At 46.2% G+C, this 17,718-nt stretch overlaps 1 protein-coding gene across 2 annotated transcripts in view; it reads left to right on the forward strand.

Moving 5' to 3' along the window:
- Positions 1-17,718, forward strand: part of LOC144479493 (paralemmin-1-like) — a 306,182-nt gene that overhangs the window by 103,094 nt on the left and 185,370 nt on the right. For both annotated transcript variants that reach the window (XM_078198221.1, XM_078198220.1), the window contains exon 2: positions 10,061-10,106. In XM_078198221.1, coding sequence (XP_078054347.1) covers positions 10,061-10,106 — 46 coding nt within the window. The remainder of the gene's footprint in view (positions 1-10,060; positions 10,107-17,718) is intronic.

The following is a 17,718-nucleotide window of genomic DNA, read 5'->3' on the forward strand; positions in this document are numbered from 1 at the left end:
ACATTGCAGCCTCTTACACAGTGTGTGTAAAAATATTCCTCATATTGTAGTTGACCTGTTAATTAGAATACCCCACAACAGGTGCAGTGACCCCAACACTAGGTCAGAAGACCCCTTTCAGAGACATGTACGCACAAATTCAGAGCAGGAGTAAACCCCTTGAGCTTGCTCTGCCATCCAGTAGGATCATGGCTGATCTGATCGTAACTTTAAGCCCACATTCATGCCAACCTCCAATAACCTTTCACCCCCTCGTTAGTCAAGAATCTATCTCGCTCTGCCTTAAGAATATTGAAAGACTCTGCTTCCACTGCCTTTTGAAGAAGATTTCCAGAGACACACAATTGTCTGAGAGAAAACATTTCTCCTTATCTCCGTGTTAAATGGGTGACCGTTTATTCAGAAGCTTGATGCGCGATTAAATCACTCGGGAGGCTAGATTGTACCCGGGAAATAAAGGCTTTTATTACTGACAAGAATGGAGCACACTATATACAATACAATCCCAGACTAAAGGGTCACCAGGCAGTGGAGTGACCTTTATACTTCCCCTGGTAGGCGGAGCCAACCGGAGTGTACTACAGAACAATATCAACAGGTAGAACAGCCCAACCCTAACACCAACAGTAACTACAGTAACATATCTACAAACACCCATAGTGCTGACCATCCATGGCTCAGCACTCATAGTGGTAACCAACTATGGTTCACCACAAAGCTTTAGTTCCAGACTCTCCCACAAGAGCAAACAGCCTCTCCATCACCCACCCTGTAAAGACCACTCAGGATCTCATACTCTTGGAGCAAATCGGTTAACCAAACAGACTAAATCCAACAAACCAAGGGGCAAATTGTAAGATCAGCCCCTTAAAGCGACATTACATAAAATAAAAACAAATTGCAAAGGAAACTTGAAACATTAAAGTCAAAATATGATTAAAGGAGTCGATAAAACACTCCTGTCCCTACGGTGCCCACAGAGCATAGAAGGCCTTGATCATCCCAGCAGACACTGCATCCTCCCTCTCCAGGGGCAGCCTCCTGTAAATATAGCCATGGTAGAGGGCAGACAGTTGTACTGGATGACCCCCTTTGTTGCCCGCTGCCTGGACCTGTTTATGGCGAGTTTGGCCGGGCCCAGGAGCAGGTTCACGAGGAGGTCCTCCCCCTTCCCCGCCCCCCTCCACACCGGGTGCCCGTAGATAAGGAGTGTGGGACTGAAGTGCAAACAAAACTGTAACAAAATGTTTTACAAATAACTGAAAAGGGAGTGCAGCCTGTTATAACTTATGGTCCATGGACTCTACAAGACTGGGAAACACATAGGTATCTTGGGAGTCCATGTACCAATGCATCATATGGGACTGATTGTGCAACATGTTCCACCCCCAGATCCCCGAAGCTAAGGGGGCACACTCCCACTAAAGAGAGACCTCCACCGGGGTCAGGATCTTTTATCCCCAATAACCAAAGATCGTCAGAAGCTCATTTATATAATCTGATATCACACATCCCATTAAGCAATACCTAACCAGCTCACTAACTCCTAATCAGAAATCTTAGGAAATCAGTACCTAACCAGCTCACAAACACATCGCATTAAAAACACAGCTAACCGGTCACTTTTATAGAATTTTAAAATCTTTGTAGTTCCTTCAGTTATTGCCCGTGGATTGATTCCCTGTCGTGTCTGGTTAGTCTTCAAGTTAAAATTTTGCCAAGTTTAGTAAGAATGTGAGGAAATTAAATTGGGGCTCCTCTGAATACTTCCACTTGGACTTTGCAGTTTCAGCACAGATCGTAGAATCAAAGAATCCCTGCAGTGTAAAAGGAGGCCATTCAGCCCATCAAGACTGCACCCACTCTCCAAGAGAGCATCAAAGCATCCCATCCAAGTCCTATCCCTGCAACTGCATGCATTTAGCCTGCTAATCCCCCTAACCTACACATCTTTGGACATTAAGGACAATTTAGCATGGTCAATCCACCTAACCTGCACATCTTTGGATTTTGGGAGGAAACTGGAGCACCTGGAGGAAACCCATGCAGACAGGGGGAGAATGTGCAAACTCCACACAGTCAGTGACCCAAGGCAGGTATATGAACCCGGGTCCCTGGCGCTATGAGGTAGCAGTGCTAAACACTGTGCCACCGTGCCGCCCAGATCAGAAATTAAGATTGTTGAATGGATCCAAACCAGATGGTGAAGTAGCAAACAGGACACAGATCTTTTTCTTGTTAGTATGTTTATTTACAGAATGCAGCATTCTGGATCCCCCAAATACTACCCCAGTGTTCTAGCTGACTCTATTTATACTCTTCTGAATACAACTGGGAAACAAATTAATCAATTAAAAGCCTCTTAAATAGTAGTCCAGAACTTGAGTATTACTGAAAAAAAAGATGCTGTTGAAACTTTTCATCTTGCACTCATCAGGTTAGAATATCAAGAATATCAACAGCAAAGGGACCAACAATTTATACAACATGAGAAGAGACTGCTTATTGGTTAGCAAGTAAACTCTGATTGATAGAGGTGTTGCCATGGAGAATGTACCAGGGTACAATTAACTGCCAAGCTTCTGTTTAAATTTCAACCAGCAGGTCGGCTCTGATTTGTCATGGGGAATGGTAAGGCAAGAGGGCAGGTTAGTTGTAAGGGAAATGGTTATCAGTGTGTGACAGGAAGGAACAGAATACTACAGATTTAAAGAATGCACCAGCAGTTAAGGCTAGTTGTTGCAAAGAGAATAAGAATTAAAAGCTTTCTATTGGAATGCATGTAGCATTTGCCACAAAGCAGATGAATTGACAGTGCAAAAAAAAACCCAAACAGAAATGATCTAATTGCCATTAGGGAGACATGGCTGCAGGGTGACCAAGGCTAGGAAGGGAATGTTGTGGGAATACGACATTTAGGAAGGATAAGTGTTAGGAAGTCAGGATGAAATGAAAACTAAATAGTTGGATAAAAAAGGAATTCAAAGGGTTTTAGCTGCACTGAGGTCTTATGAGATGGAGATTAGCTTCGTGGCAGGTTGAATCAGATACTTTATTCAGCGGAGTGGAGACTCGCAGTCTAGGGACCTATATCATAGCCATGTCCCATTGCAAAGCAGAGCTCTCTCACAGAATCAAGCAGAAAAGAAAGCTAAAAGAATCTGTCTGTACCAAACTAGAAGAAAAGTCTTGTTAATTATTTGCTGGAATTGGCTCATAGTGTTAAAAGCTATGGGATGTTGTTTTGGGGAAGGTGTATTCTCAGTAGATAGATTTGGATTGGGGATAATTTAAGTATATTGTCTGGGTAGCCATTATTGTAGTTCATTGTAAATGCCATTCTTTACTGTTGCCTTCCTTGTTGTGTGTTTTAAAGTTTAATAAATGTTTTGTCATTTGAATAATTTACAAAAAGACTGAAACCTTTCCTCACCGGGTTTCACCTCTTTCCTCACATTGTTTCCAAGTCACAAAAATAAATATTTAAAAACTGATGATCCAAGTTTCCCTTCTGGGATTTGGGATGCCCTGGCATTGAACATCAGTGGGGGTCATAACATCAGTAAAATGGGAAAGGAGGTGGGGTAGCGATATTAATAAAGGATAAGATTGGTACATTAGTGAGACATGTTCAATATTTATTTTCGTAAAGAACCAATTGTGGTCTGGAGGCCACTGCTTCATTACTGGATGCCTTGAAAACATAACTTGCTTTGCAAATTCAATCGCATCAGTGGGCACGGGTCACCACTTGACGAGGAAGAGTCAGCCTGGCGCATCACTCAGATTGGAAGATCATGATGGAGAATGTGTTTGGGTGGAGCTAAGGAACCACAAGGGGCAGCAAACATTGGTGTGAGCCATTCATAGACCACCACAGTGGCAATGTAGGACACAACATAGAGCTGCATGTAGCAAGGGTAATACAGTAATCATAGAATCCCGACAGTGTAGAAGGAGGCCATTCAGCCCATCAAGTCTGCACCCACCACAACCCTACTCAGCCCCGATCCCATAGCCCCACGTATTTACCCTGCTCGTCCCCCTGAGACTAAGGGGCAATTTAGCATGGCCAATCAACCTAACCCGCACATCTTTGGGCTGTGGGAGGAACCTGGAGCACCCGGAGGAAACTCACGCAGACACGGGAAGAACGTACAAACTCCACACAGACAGTGACCCAAGCCGGGAATCGAACCCGGGTCCCTGGTGCTGTGAGGCAGCAGTGCTAACCACTGTGCCGCCATGCTGCCCCGATGAGGGACTTCAATCTACATACAGACTTTAGCTTTACTGCCATGGAGGACAAATCTCTGGCATGGAAACAAGACAGTTTTCTAGAACAGTATGTTGAGGAACCAACTCAAAAATGGACTATTTTAGATCTGATATTATGTAATGAGAAAGGGCTCATTAATAATCTTATTGTAAAGGAACTTCTAGCGAAGGGTGACTGCAATATGACAGAGTATTCCATTAATGTGAAAATCTTGCAGTTCAATTCAAACCTAAGGTCTTAAATCTAAACAAAGGTTCACCAGGTGATCTCTGGGATGGGAGGATTATCCAATGAAGAGAGATTGAGGAGACTGGGTCTGCCTTCTCTAGCGTTTAGAAGAGTGAGAGGTAACCTCATCGAAGTGTACAAAATCTTCATAGGGCTCGACGGGGCAGACGCAGGAAGGATGTTTCCCCAACTGGGAGGTCTAGAACCAGGGGAGACAGTCTCAGGATAAGGGGCAGGTTATTTAGGACTGAGATGAGGAGGAATTTCTTCGCTCAGATGGTGGTGAATCTTTAGGATACTGCCCCAGGGAGCTGTGGAGGCTCAGTCATTGAGTGCATTCAAGGCAGAGATTGAAAGATTCCTCGATGTTAAAGACATCAAAAGAAATGCGGATAGTGCAGGAAAATGGTGTTGCGATCGAAGATCAGTCATGATTTTATTGAATGTAGAGCAGGCTCAAGGGGCTGAATGGCCTACTCCTGTTCTTAATGCTAAAAGAACAAACAAAGAACAGTACAGCACAGGAAACAGGCCCTTTGGCCCTCCAAGCCTGTGCCGCTCATTGGTCCAACTAGACCATTCGTTTGTATCCCTCCATTCCCAGACTACTCATGTGACTATCCAGGTAAGTCTTAAACGATGTCAGCGTGTCTGCCTCCACCACCCTACTTGGCAGTGCATTCCAGGCCCCCACCACTCTCTGTGTAAAAAACGACCCTCTGATATCTGAGTTATACCTCGCCCCTCTCACCTTGAGCCCGTGACCCCTCGTGATCGTCACCTCCGACCTGGGAAAAAGCTTTCCACTGTTCACCCTATCTATACCCTTCATAATTTTGTACACCTCTATTAGATCTCCCCTCATTATCCGTCTTTCCAGGGAGAACAAGCCCAGTTTACCCAATCTCTCCTCATAGCTAAGACCCTCCATGCTATGTTCCTATCACCAAGGGCAACAGCAATGGTGATCCCAGGGAGCAGAGAACACATCAACCATGGATTTTTAAAGTTAAAGTTTATTTATTAGTCACAAGTAAGGCTGCAATGAAATTACTGTGAAATTCCCCTAGTCGCCACAGTCCAGCGCCTGTTCGGGTCAATGCACCTAACCAGCAGGTCTTTTAGAATGTGGGAGGAAACCGGAGCTCCGGAGGAAACTCACGCAGACACGGCTTTGGAACCTCATAATCTCTGATGCATCTAAACTCACCGTGTCACTGGGAAGTCAGAAAGGCAAAATGGAGGAGGGCTGCTACTGTCCAGCTTTTAAAGTTTGAAGTTTTTAAAGTTTAAAAGTTTAAAGTTTTATTTATCAGTGTCACAAGTAGGCTTACATTAACACTGCAATGAAGTTACTGTGAAATCCCCTTGTCACCACACTCTGGCACCTGTTCAGGTACACTGAGGGAGAATTTAACATGGCCAATTCACCTAACCTGCACATCTTTCAGACTGTGGGAGGAAACCAGGGCACCCAGATGAAACCCACGCAGACACGGGGGGAATGCGCAGACTCTGCACAGTGCAGACAGTCACCCAAGCCGGGAATCGAACCGGGTCCCTAGCGCTGGTGCTAACCATTGTGCCACCGTGCCACCCTGCTGTGCCACCGTGCCACCCTTATTGGATCTTTATTGGACAGCTGCAGAGTAACATTGGTACAGCCTTAGGAATAGGTGGAAGGTGGACATGGAGGCGGCTTTTTTTATTCATTCATGGGTTGTGGGTGTCGCTGGCTAAGCTAACATTTATTACTCAGCCCCAATTGCCTTGAGACGGGGTGTAAGGAGTGTTGACTATGACCACTGACACTGCCTTATATCGGACCTCCTTGAAAATTCCGTCTTTAATGCAAAACAGGAAAGTGTAGATCAGTGGAATGGACAAAATCCACCAATAAAATCCTTCCCAGAAAGTATCCATTTCAAAGTCCGGTGCTGTTGTGCACGTGTTGTTCATTCTGGACAGGAAGGGATTTCAGCTGAAAGGAATCTGTCCCTTTGAGCAGTTGGAAAATTTTCCCAGACCCTCAACTAGCATGAAAACAATAATGTCTCTGAAACTGTCATTTCATAATCACAGTCTCACATTTCACAGCCCAGGCTCGGTAAGGTTTGGCAGGTGGGCTGGGGAGTGGGGGGGTCATGGTCACTGAGCACAATTGACTCATAGAAAATTATGAATGATCGCTGTAAACATTCATTGAGCCACCAATGGCTAAGACAAGATCCTGGCCAGAATTTTCCAACCTTGTCCGTGGCTGGGATTTTCCAGTCCCGCTGCAGTGAATGTAGTTTTGGCTGAGCGCCAAATTCTCCATTCTCGCTGGCAACACTGGCAGGGTGAATGAGATCAGAAAATCCCAGCTCTTATGTGTGTAAGAACCACACAGACTATAACAATCCCAATATTAAAGTGCTGTGGTGGTGGGTCCCATTCCTGTAATAGATCTCAGCACATCCTGGACTAATGGAGATGGGGTGGAGATGTGTCAGAGGTCAAGCAGGGATACTGCTCCTGATTTCAATACAAACCTCTTTACGTGCCTTAGGCTTACAAGGTGGTCTTTGGATTGCTGAGATTTAAGAGGAAGCTGGAAATCATAAATGGGAGAAAGGAATGGAGGGATATGTTGGTTGGGTTTGAAGAAGAAGTTTGGGAGGAGGTCCGTGTGGAGCAGAAACACTAGCACAATCCAACCGGGCCAAATGGCCTGTTTCTGTGTTGTAAATTCTATCTCATTCTGGGTCACTCTTTATAGAGAGAGGTCAGAGTTCCACACGGATTCTCTATAGATTTGGTAACTGTTGATTCTGTCTCCTTTGTACTGTTGAATTTTGAGATGTCCTGCCTGTCCAGTAACCTCTGTTGCAAATGTTATAAAGTAGCCAATGGTAACATGCTGTGAGGGTCAGCTGACCCAGTAGACAACGTAACCAATGGCAAAATGATGTGGTGGTCAGCTGACCCGGTATAAATAGAAAGCGGCTGGGGATTGTGGGGAGCTTGTGTAGCCCTGGTGTTTGATTTAGTTTGTGAAGTTAGTTCTTTGACTGCTTGCTATTGGAGTATCTTACTGCCAGAGAGCAGAGCACGCATGTGAATTTGGGTAAGATAAGGATCAGGGTCGACTATATTGCTGAAACCTCCTTCATCCCCAACACATGGAAATATCCTCCAATGAATTGTGACTGCCCAAGGATGTCAATGACTAAACTGGCTTCTGTGTGACTGATGTCATGCCCAGTGCAGGCATGAAGATATTACAAATTTTAAAACTATATTTTTTCATGTGGACACTACAGATTTTAAGATGGCTCACAGCATACCATGTGGCTTTGGCCATATCGACTCCAGATAGACCTGCAGCTCAAGTAAATACCTGATTAAAATGTAGACAATAATGACCACTGTGAAATTCACAACTCCCCTTGTTAAGGATGAACTATCAATAGAATAAAACTATCACGCACCAACCACTCACCTTTCCACTTCGTCCTGGGCCATCAGGCGGGACATTCCATCCATTCCTGCCGGTGGGATCTTCCCATCCACCAGTGGTGACCCTTGCTGTGGGTTCCCCAATGATGGAGGGTGCGAACAACAGGAAACCTTGTTGGCAGCGGTGGGACTGGAAAATCTAGCCGCCGGCCAATGGTGGGCCACCTCTGCCACCACAAACAATGCCACTGAGGGGAGGGTGGGATGGAAAATCCTGCCCATTGAAAGGCACTCAAAGGGGTCATTGACATTGACTGGGGTCATTCAATTACAAAAACCACTGGCTTTCTCAAAAGCTCTGTGTGTGTGAAAGCTTAAAACAAGGGATGTGAAATATCGTTTTTGGAAGGACTTTGAAGTAGTAATTGCTCCCCAACCTATTCCTAACTCGAGTTCACCTGAGAAAGTGACCTCCTGGCAATTCGACTACAAGGGGCCTCTCAGCTTACTGAGAATTTTCTGCTTCACAAGACCCCCACCCCAGCCAAAGCATCAGTTCATCAAAAACTACAGACCAGCTACGGAAGAGACTGAAATACCTAGTACCCCACCCCCCCCCCCCCCCCCCACATGTAAATCATGCCATTAATATTGAAAGGGTACGAAGCTGGTTTCGCCGGCAAAACAGGGCCAGTAACATCGCAAGAGGTGAAAAACTCGCCCGATCCTACCTGCTTGCCACACCGATCGACTGGTGTGACGAGCCAGTAAGATCACCCCGTAAACTCTGTCTGTGGCACCAATAGCGTAGCAGGAGTTTACAAGTCATTGTTTTTAATTGCAAGTATCAATTAAAGTCATATAGCCTTACATATATATAACATATATGTCAGACTCATAGAATCCCTACTGTGCAGAAGGAGGCTATTTGGCCCATCGAGCCTTACCTTTAACCCCACGTATTTACCCTGCTGATCCCCCTGACACTAAGGGGCAATTTTGCATGGCCAATCAACCTAACCCGCACATCTTTGGACTGTGGGAGGAAACTGGAGCACCCGGAGGAAACCCACACAGACACGAGGAGAGCATGCAAACTCCACACAGTGACCTGAGGCTGGAATTGAACCCGGGTCCCTGGCGCTGTGAGGCAGCAGTGCTAACCACTGTGTCATTGTGCCGCCCACAGACTACTTGAAATTATATTGATGTTATATGGAGGGTGTTGAAAAATAGGGAGAAACCGTTCCCACTGGGAGGAGGAATGGGAGACAGAGGGCACAGATTGATGATAATTGGCAAACTAACCAGGTTTGAGATGAAGATGAAGGTTCTCACGCAGTGGGTTGTTATGGTCTGTGATGTACTCCCTGAAAGAATGGTGGAGACAGATTCAATAATAAAATTCAAACAGGAATTGGGTAAATAATCGAAAATGAAAGAAATCTCGGGTTATGGGGGTGGAGGGGAATTAATTGAAAAGCTCTTTTAAAGAACCGGCAGCGACCAAATGGATGATTGGCCTTTTGATTTGATTTGATTTATTATTGTCACATGTGTTAGTATACAGTGAAAAGTATTGTTTCTTGAGCACGATACAGACAAAACATACCATTCATAGAGAAGGAAAGGAGGGAGTGCAGAATGTAGTGTTACAGTCATAGCTAGGATGTAGAGAAAGATCAGCTTAACACCAGGCCTCCCCTGTGCCGTATGATCCCACGTATCTATGTCTGTTTGTTCACACAAGCACATTGCAGCCGAAATTCTGTTGTGATTTCTGTGTGTCTGGTTGATGTGCCATTCATCGCAGGCCAGAAATGGCTGCTTATATTCAGGTCTCCGCTTCTACTCAGGGTATTATGGTAATGTGAGACACTCGCTGAATAATGTAGTGAAGAATTGGTGGCCAGTTAGACTGCATTCTACAGCAGGATCTTCTGCAAGCAGGCACCATGAGGCTGGACCAGAACAGGTTCTCAAATCGTTTGCCCGTTTTAAGATGACTAATGGATTACTGCAATATCTCTTTCTGTCTTTCAGCAAGAAGTGCGCTCACTAGTTTCCTCTTGTCTCATCAAGTTTTTTTTTCCCCTTGCTTTTCCTTCTCAGGATGTCGGAGACATTATTCCAACAGGAGAGGCTCCAAGCTATCGCGGTGAGTCTAAATATAACTTCTCAGTCTGTCCATTTAAATCCTCACGGGACCCCGCCTGTGTTCAGCTAAAGGCATGTTTGTACGGTAGGGATTCAGAACCCCCCCCCCCACTCTCACCAGTCCCGGGAGCGAGCTGCCCAAGCCCTCGTCTAGACGTCGGCTCTCTGAGAAATTACACTGGCAAAATGATTACTATTTCTGTTTAAGTGCTGGAGCTAGCCCGCATCATCATTCAGAATCTCAGCAAGGTCCAAATTCATCTCATCCTCTCTCATTAACCTTGGCTGCATCCTGCACTGCAGGCCTTGGTCCATCGATCGGTTGTCCGAGGTGGAATCGGGAGAAATTTGGTTAGCCGTTAGATTTTGTGAAGGCCTTATCCGTTCTGATGAAAGGTCTTAAGACACTGATTGATTCTTTGCACATTCCCTGCATTCGATCCAGTGTACAATCATGTTCTTTAAGGGTTTATATGAATTGACATTGTCTAACGCTGTGACAGTCCCCATTTTAACAAAAAACTTTCTAAATGCTTGTCCAAATCCAAATGAATTTCCCCAAATATTTCAAGAATTAAATGCAAGCATTCCGAACATTAAAATAAATGGAAACTTTCTGCACGTCAAAGATTAATGACCCTCTTTGTTCTGCAGCTATGTTATCTACTCAGGGAAAAGAAAAGTGAGCCAGGCGGTTTTATTTGTAATAATTTGATGCTGATGAAGCAATCTGTCCTTGGCTGGTTTGATCGATGAAGCTGAGGATATTAAAATGCCCAATGTGACTATGGCATAAATAATGTACCCACAGCCTGAGAGTGAGACTCGGTGTTGATACAGCAGCCACATGAAGCTATAACATCCAAAAAGGCTGCAAATACTCAGCAGGTCAGGCAGCATCTGCAGAGAGAGAAAAGAGAGTTCATGGTGGAATTCAATTGCAATGGGATCTTGTTCAATTGGGCCAGTGGGCTGATGAGTGGCAGATGGAGTTTAATTTAGACAAATGCGAGGTGATGCATTTTGGTAGATTGAACCAGGGCAGGACTTACTCAGTTAATGGTTGGGGAGAGTTACAGAACAAAGAGATCTAGGGGTACATGTTCATAGCTCCTTGAATGTGGAGTCACAGGTGGACAGAGTGGTGAAGAAGGCATTCGGCATGCTTGGTTTCATCGGTCAGAACATTGAATACAGGAGTTGGGATGTCTTGTTGAAGTTGTACAAGACATTAGTAAGGCCACACTTGGAATACTGTGTGCAATTCTGGTCACCCTATTATAGAAAGGATATTATTAAACTAGAAAGAGTGCAGAAAAGATTTACTAGGATGCTACCGGGACTTGATGGATTGAGTTAGAAGGAGAGGCTGAATAGACTGAGACTTTTTTCTCTGGAGCGTAGGAGGCTGAAGGGTGACCTTATAGAGCTCTATAAAATAATGAGGGGCATAGACAAGGTAGATAGTCAATATCTTTTCCCAAAGGTAGGGGAGTCTAAAACTAGAGGGCATAGGTTTAAGGTGAGAGGGGAGAGATACAAAAGTGTCCAGAGGGTCAACCTTTTCACACAGAGGGTGGTGAGTGTCTGGAACAAGCTGCCAGAGGTAGTAGTAGAGGCGGGTACAATTTTATCTTTTAAAAAGCATTTAGATAGTTACATGGGTACGATGGGTATAGAGGGATATGGGCCAAATGCGGGCCATTGGGATTAGCTTAGGGGTTTAAAAAAAAAGGCGGCATGGACAAGTTGGGCCAAAGGGCCTGTTTCCATGCTGTAAATCTCTTTGACTCTATGACTCTATAATTCAATGTTCCCCAGCACACAGGCAAGTTTGGAGGCAGGCGCCAGAACCTTTTGATAGGATGCACGGTGAGATTCCGCTGTCTTCACTATCCCACGATGAATCTATAAGACCATAAGACACAGGTGTAGAATTCAGCCCATCGAATCTGCTCTGCCATTCAATCACAGCTGATATTTTTCTCATTCCCATTCTCCTGCCTTTACCCCATAACCCCTGATCGCCTTATTGATCAAGAAGCTATCTATCTCTGTCTTAAAGACACCCAATGACCTGGCCTCCACAGCCTTCTGCGGCAAAGAGTTCTCTAGGTGGAAAGGGTGGATAACGAACAACCTCTGGACTCAAGGCTATTTGAGGCCCTTAAGTAGCCATTTAACAATGTCATGCCGCTGCTGCTGTTAATCAGCCAGTGGGGACGGGCCATATGGGACAACTACAAAGCAAATGGACCCTGTATTAGGAAGTGGGGGATCCCAAGGGAAGGCACAATCTCTGCCCTTGAATGTCGACCCCCTTCCCCACCTCAGTGACACATCCTCCTTGTTACAGCTGTTCTCCCCTCACACTTTCCTCTCTCCAGGGATCCTTCGGTGATCCCTGGCGACCACCCAAGTGTAACAGTGGCAGTGGCCCCTCAGTCCAGGCAGCTCTCTGCACTGGGCTGAATTCGATTGGTGGCCTGATGTTGTTCAGGTAAATACCCCGATTCTCACAAAAACTGCAACAAGTATCCCGAGAATGTTTGATCCATGGTTCTGCAGGTGGCGGAAGTGTCTTCAGCATTAAATCCCAGCCAAACTCTCAGATCACCGACTGTTCAGCAGAGCTGGAGTATGTCTCTGAGGCAGAGGGCGGCACGGTAGCACAGTGGTTAGCACTGCTGCTTCACAGCTCCAGGGTCCTGGGTTCGATTCCCGGCTCGGGTCACTGTCTGTGTGGAGTTTGCACATTCTCCTCGTGTCTGCGTGGGTTTCCTCCGGGTGCTCCGGTTTCCTCCCACAGTCCAAAGATGTGCGGGTTAGGTTGATTGGCCAGGTTAAAAAATATTGCCCCTTAGAGTCCTGAGATGCGTAGGTTAGTGGGATTAGCGGGTAAAATATGTGGGGGTAGGGCCTGGGTGGGATTGTGGTCGGTGCAGACTCGATGGGCCGAATGGCCTCCTTCTGCACTGTAGGGTTTCTATGATTCTATGAGAAGAGGTTTGAAGCAGGCTATCAAGAGGAAAGGAGGACAGCAGAGGGCAGAAGGGGAGAGATCTATGATAGGGTGATGTGACAACGTGAGAAAAAGGCATGAAGATGTAACGTGACATGAGCTGTACACATCAGGTTGGATGAGGAACTTTGCACATTTGAGCTATATAATATAATAGCTGAGACATCTCCAAGACCCTCTTTTTTGGGGTGAAAGTTAAGGATAGGGGCTTCAGAGATTGTGCTGGAACTGAACTCCCAGGAGGCTGAACTTTAACTGTCCAGTCAGGAGGCAGAGTCGGGAAGCCCAACCTGGGAGGAAGTGCCCGAGACCTTCGAGTGGCCATTCGGAGGCGGGAGTTGGGCAGATGTGAACAGGAGTTAGGAGCACTGACTCCACACAGCATTTAGAGTCAGGGGCTGTGCGTGCTGAGGCCAGCCAACTAATAACTCTCTCCCTGCTGTAGAAAATACCACCAAGCCAACAACAACCCCTCACTCCCCTCACCCCACCAACCCTTCACCCCACACCCCTCACCCCCCTCACCTCTCACCCTTCACCCCCTCACTTCCCCCCAACAACCCCTCACCTCTCACCCCCCTCATCCCCCTCCCCACCATCCCACCAATCCCTCACCTCTCATCCCTCACATCCCTCAACCCCCCTCGCCCATCAACCCCTGTCACCTCTCAACCCACCTCACCTCTCACCCCTCAATGCCTCCTCACATCTCACCCCTCAACATCCCTCACCCCTCAATCCCCCTCACCCCCAACACACCTCACCCCTCAATCCCCTTTGTCCCTCACCTCTCACTTCTCACCCCTCAACCCCCTCACTCATCAACCCCCCCTCACACCCTCTCACCCCCTTGCCCCCCCACCCTCACACGCCTCACATCTTACCTCTCACCCCTCCCCCCTCACCCATCACTCACCTCACCTCTCACACTTCTCACCTCTCACTCCTCATATCTCATACCGCTTACCCCTCACATTTCACCCGTCAACCTCACACCCCTCATGCCCTCACCCCCTTCACCCTTCATATCTCCTCACTCCCCACATCTCTCAACCCTCTCCTTACTCACAAACTCTCACCCCTCAGCCTCTCATATCCTCTCACCCATCACATCCCTTCACACTCCCCTTAATCCTCCCTCCTCCACACTCTCCCCGTACCCATCCATGACCATCAACCATCCCATGACCCCCCATACTCATTCCAACTCATGCTCCCCACCCTTCAACCTTTGCCCTTACACCCTCCATACCAACTCACCCAGAATCCACAGGGGCAGACATCACAAGCCATTCTGAGAGGAAACAAAATAAAGTTCAAAGGGTGGAATTTTGCTGATTATGGGCAGGGTGGTGGGTACAGTATACGGGGAAAACAGCACGGACGCCACTGGTGAATTGCAAACAGATGGCTGCCTTTGAGTAATTAAATCCAGTTTTGATTTCTTCATTACCAAAACTGTTTTCAATCGATTAAGTTTAAAAAATAAGAATGCTTTTTGTAATAAATGATCTGTGTTTAGATGGTGGCTTTTTCTGCCGTATCCTTCGGCTCAAAATGTAGGGGTGGGTGGCAGGGAGTAAGGCTGGTGGGGCGGGCTCTGATTGAATCCACCATCATCAACAACTCAAGGTTCAAAAGATCAGTGCGCTGCTTTTAAAGGGTGCCTTAATACAAACAATTAAAAATGGAACTACCCTGAAACCCCCCTGAACCTCTCCCCCCAATCACAGACTCCCCCCCCCCCCCCCCCCCACCATGGAAGACCCCCCTCCTGATGAAACACTCACCTCCCCCCCCACCTCCCCAAACTACTGGCTCTGCTCCCTGGCACTGCATCCTGGCATTATGAAGCAGTGCCATCAGGGAAGTGCCTGGGTAGTGCATGGGGTAGTGCCAGGGAGCTGTGCCAGGTGCCAGTGCCAGGTGGGCAGGATGAGGAGGTGTTCCATTACATCATTGGTGGGGGTGGAAAACATCATGATGGGAAATCCCACCGTAAATTACGCTTTAGGACATCCAGCGGGATTTTCTGCTCCTACTGAGTTCCTTATTGAGTTCTTTGAGAAGGTGACCAAAGAGGTGGATGAGGGTAAAGCGGTTGATGTGGTGTATATGGATTTCAGCAAAGCATTTGATAAGGTTCCCCATGGTAAGCTTTTGCAGAAAATACGGTCACATGGGATTGAGGGTGATTTAGTGGTTTGGATCAGGAATTGGCTAGCTGTAAGAAAACAGAGGGTGGTGGTTGGTGGGAAATATTCATCCTGGAGTTCAGTTACTAGTGGTGTCCCGCAAGGATCTGTTTTGGGGCCACTGCTGTTTGTCATTTTTATTAATGACCTGGATGAGGGCTTAGAAGGATGGATTAGTAAATTTGCGGATGACACTAAAGTCGTTGGAGTTGTAGACAGTGCGGAGGGAAGTGGCAGGTTACAGAGGGACATAGATAACTGCAGAGCTGGGCTGAGAGGTGGCAAATGGAGTTTAATGCGGAAAAGTGTGAGGTGATTCACTTTGGAAGGAGTAACAAGGAATACAGAGTACTGGGCTAATGGTAAGATACTTGGTAGTGTGGATGAACAGAGAGATCTGGGTGTCCATGTGCATAGATCCCTGAAGTTGGCACCCAGGTTGATAGGGTTGTTAAGAAGGCGTACAGTGTGTTAGCTTTTATTGGTAGAGGGATTGAGTTTCGGAGCCGGAGGTCATGCTGCAACTGTACAAAACTCTGGTGCAGCCGTACTTGGAGTATTGCGTACAGTTCTGGTCGCCGCATTATAGGAAAGATGTGCAGAGGAGATTTACCAGGATGTTGCCTGGTATGGTGGGAAAATCGTATGAGGAAAGGCTGAGGGACTTGAGGTTGTTTTCGTTAGAGAGAAGAAGGTTAAGAAGTGACTTAATAGAGGCATACAAGATGATCAGAGGATTAGATAGAGTGGATAGTGAGAGCCTTATTCCTCGGATGGTGATGGCTAACATGAGGGGACATAGCTTTAAATTGAGAGGTGAGAGATGTAGGACATATCAGAGGTAGGTTCTTTACTCAGAAAGTAGTAAGGGCGTGGAATGCCCTGCCTGCAGCAGTAGTGGACTCGTCAACATTAAGAGCATTCAAATGGTTATTGGATAAACATATGGATGATATTGGAATAGTGTAGGTTAGAGGGGCTTTAGATTGGTTTCACTGGTCGTTGCAACATCGAGGGCCGAAGGGCCTGTACAGTGCTGTAATGTTCTATGTTCTATGTTCTACGTACTGCTGATCCTGCCTGCCAAATACTGGAGTGGAAAATGCCCCCTTAAGTATCCATTGCAGACCTTATTAACAAAAAACACTCTCATTGATAAAATTCCATTGTTGAATGTATTTAAATTCCTTCAAGTAGTTAATCCCTGATGAAAACATACATTTGTGTTCATTACCCCACATCAAAGACTTGGAACTATCAATCAAACTGTGAATTTACAAGCCACCCACAGCAATATGACAGGTTGTGGAATCAGACCTGCTGCACTAATCTGAAAATGAGGACCCTCATATGTCATATAGGTAGGAAGTGAAATTGCAAGTACTGACTTTTTTCAATGGCAGCGTGTTTTGTTTCTTTAACAAAAGTAGAGATTTTTAGGATGTAAATGTCTTGACCGCGTGACAGTTTCGCTGAGTCCATTTTTACGCACATTCATGTCTATTTTTAATACATTCATAAAGGGCACCTGACCTTTCCCAAAGGACACCTCATCTCATCCAAGCATTGTGGCTTGCCTGTGCTATGTAGACAATTTGTTAACTCACTTCAGGGTCAGAGTTTTCCGGCCATTCATGCCCCACTACCCTTGCAAACGAGAACGGTGTATTTGGCGCTCAGCCAAATCTCTGTTCACTGCAATGGGAACAGAAAATCCCGCTGGCGTGAGCTTCCGGAAAATTCCACCTCAGATTGTTATTGGCCCAGGCTTTGATCTCAGATGCAGGCCTGGAAATTGAAGACTAATTGAATTCGGATCATGCTGACAGATATTTAACTAAAACCAACCCATTTCCTCTCACACAACAATGAAGGCGGGTTTCACAGCATATCTGAGGGAGTGCTGCACTGTCAGCGGTGCTGTCGTTAGAATGAGATGTTGAGCCAAGGCCCCATCTGGCTGCTCAGTTGAATGTAAAAGATCCCACGGCACTGTTTTAGAGAAGAGCAGAGGGGTTATTGCCGGTGTTTTGGCCAATATTTATCTCTCAAACAAGATCACGAAATACGGATTGTCTGCTCATTATCATATTGCTGTTTGTGGGAATTTGATGAACCCAAGTTGTCAGGTCTCCTCCCCTACAATGCTCACTACACTTCAAAAAGAAACCTCATTGTCTGTGAGGCACTTTGAGACACCTAGGCCAGAAACCTCCGACCTTGCCCAGAGCTGGGATTCTCCGGTGCCACTGAATTGAACGGAGTTTTGGCTGGGCGCCAAATTCTCCATTCTCGCTGGCAACGGGGCAGGAACTGACGAGATCAGAGAATCCCGCCCCTGGTGATCATGAGAAATGCTATTTAAATGCAATTCGTTCTTGTTAGAAAAGAGGGGG

Source organism: Mustelus asterias, chromosome 26 (assembly GCF_964213995.1).
Source record: "Mustelus asterias chromosome 26, sMusAst1.hap1.1, whole genome shotgun sequence".
Taxonomy (NCBI): Eukaryota; Metazoa; Chordata; class Chondrichthyes; order Carcharhiniformes; family Triakidae; genus Mustelus; species Mustelus asterias.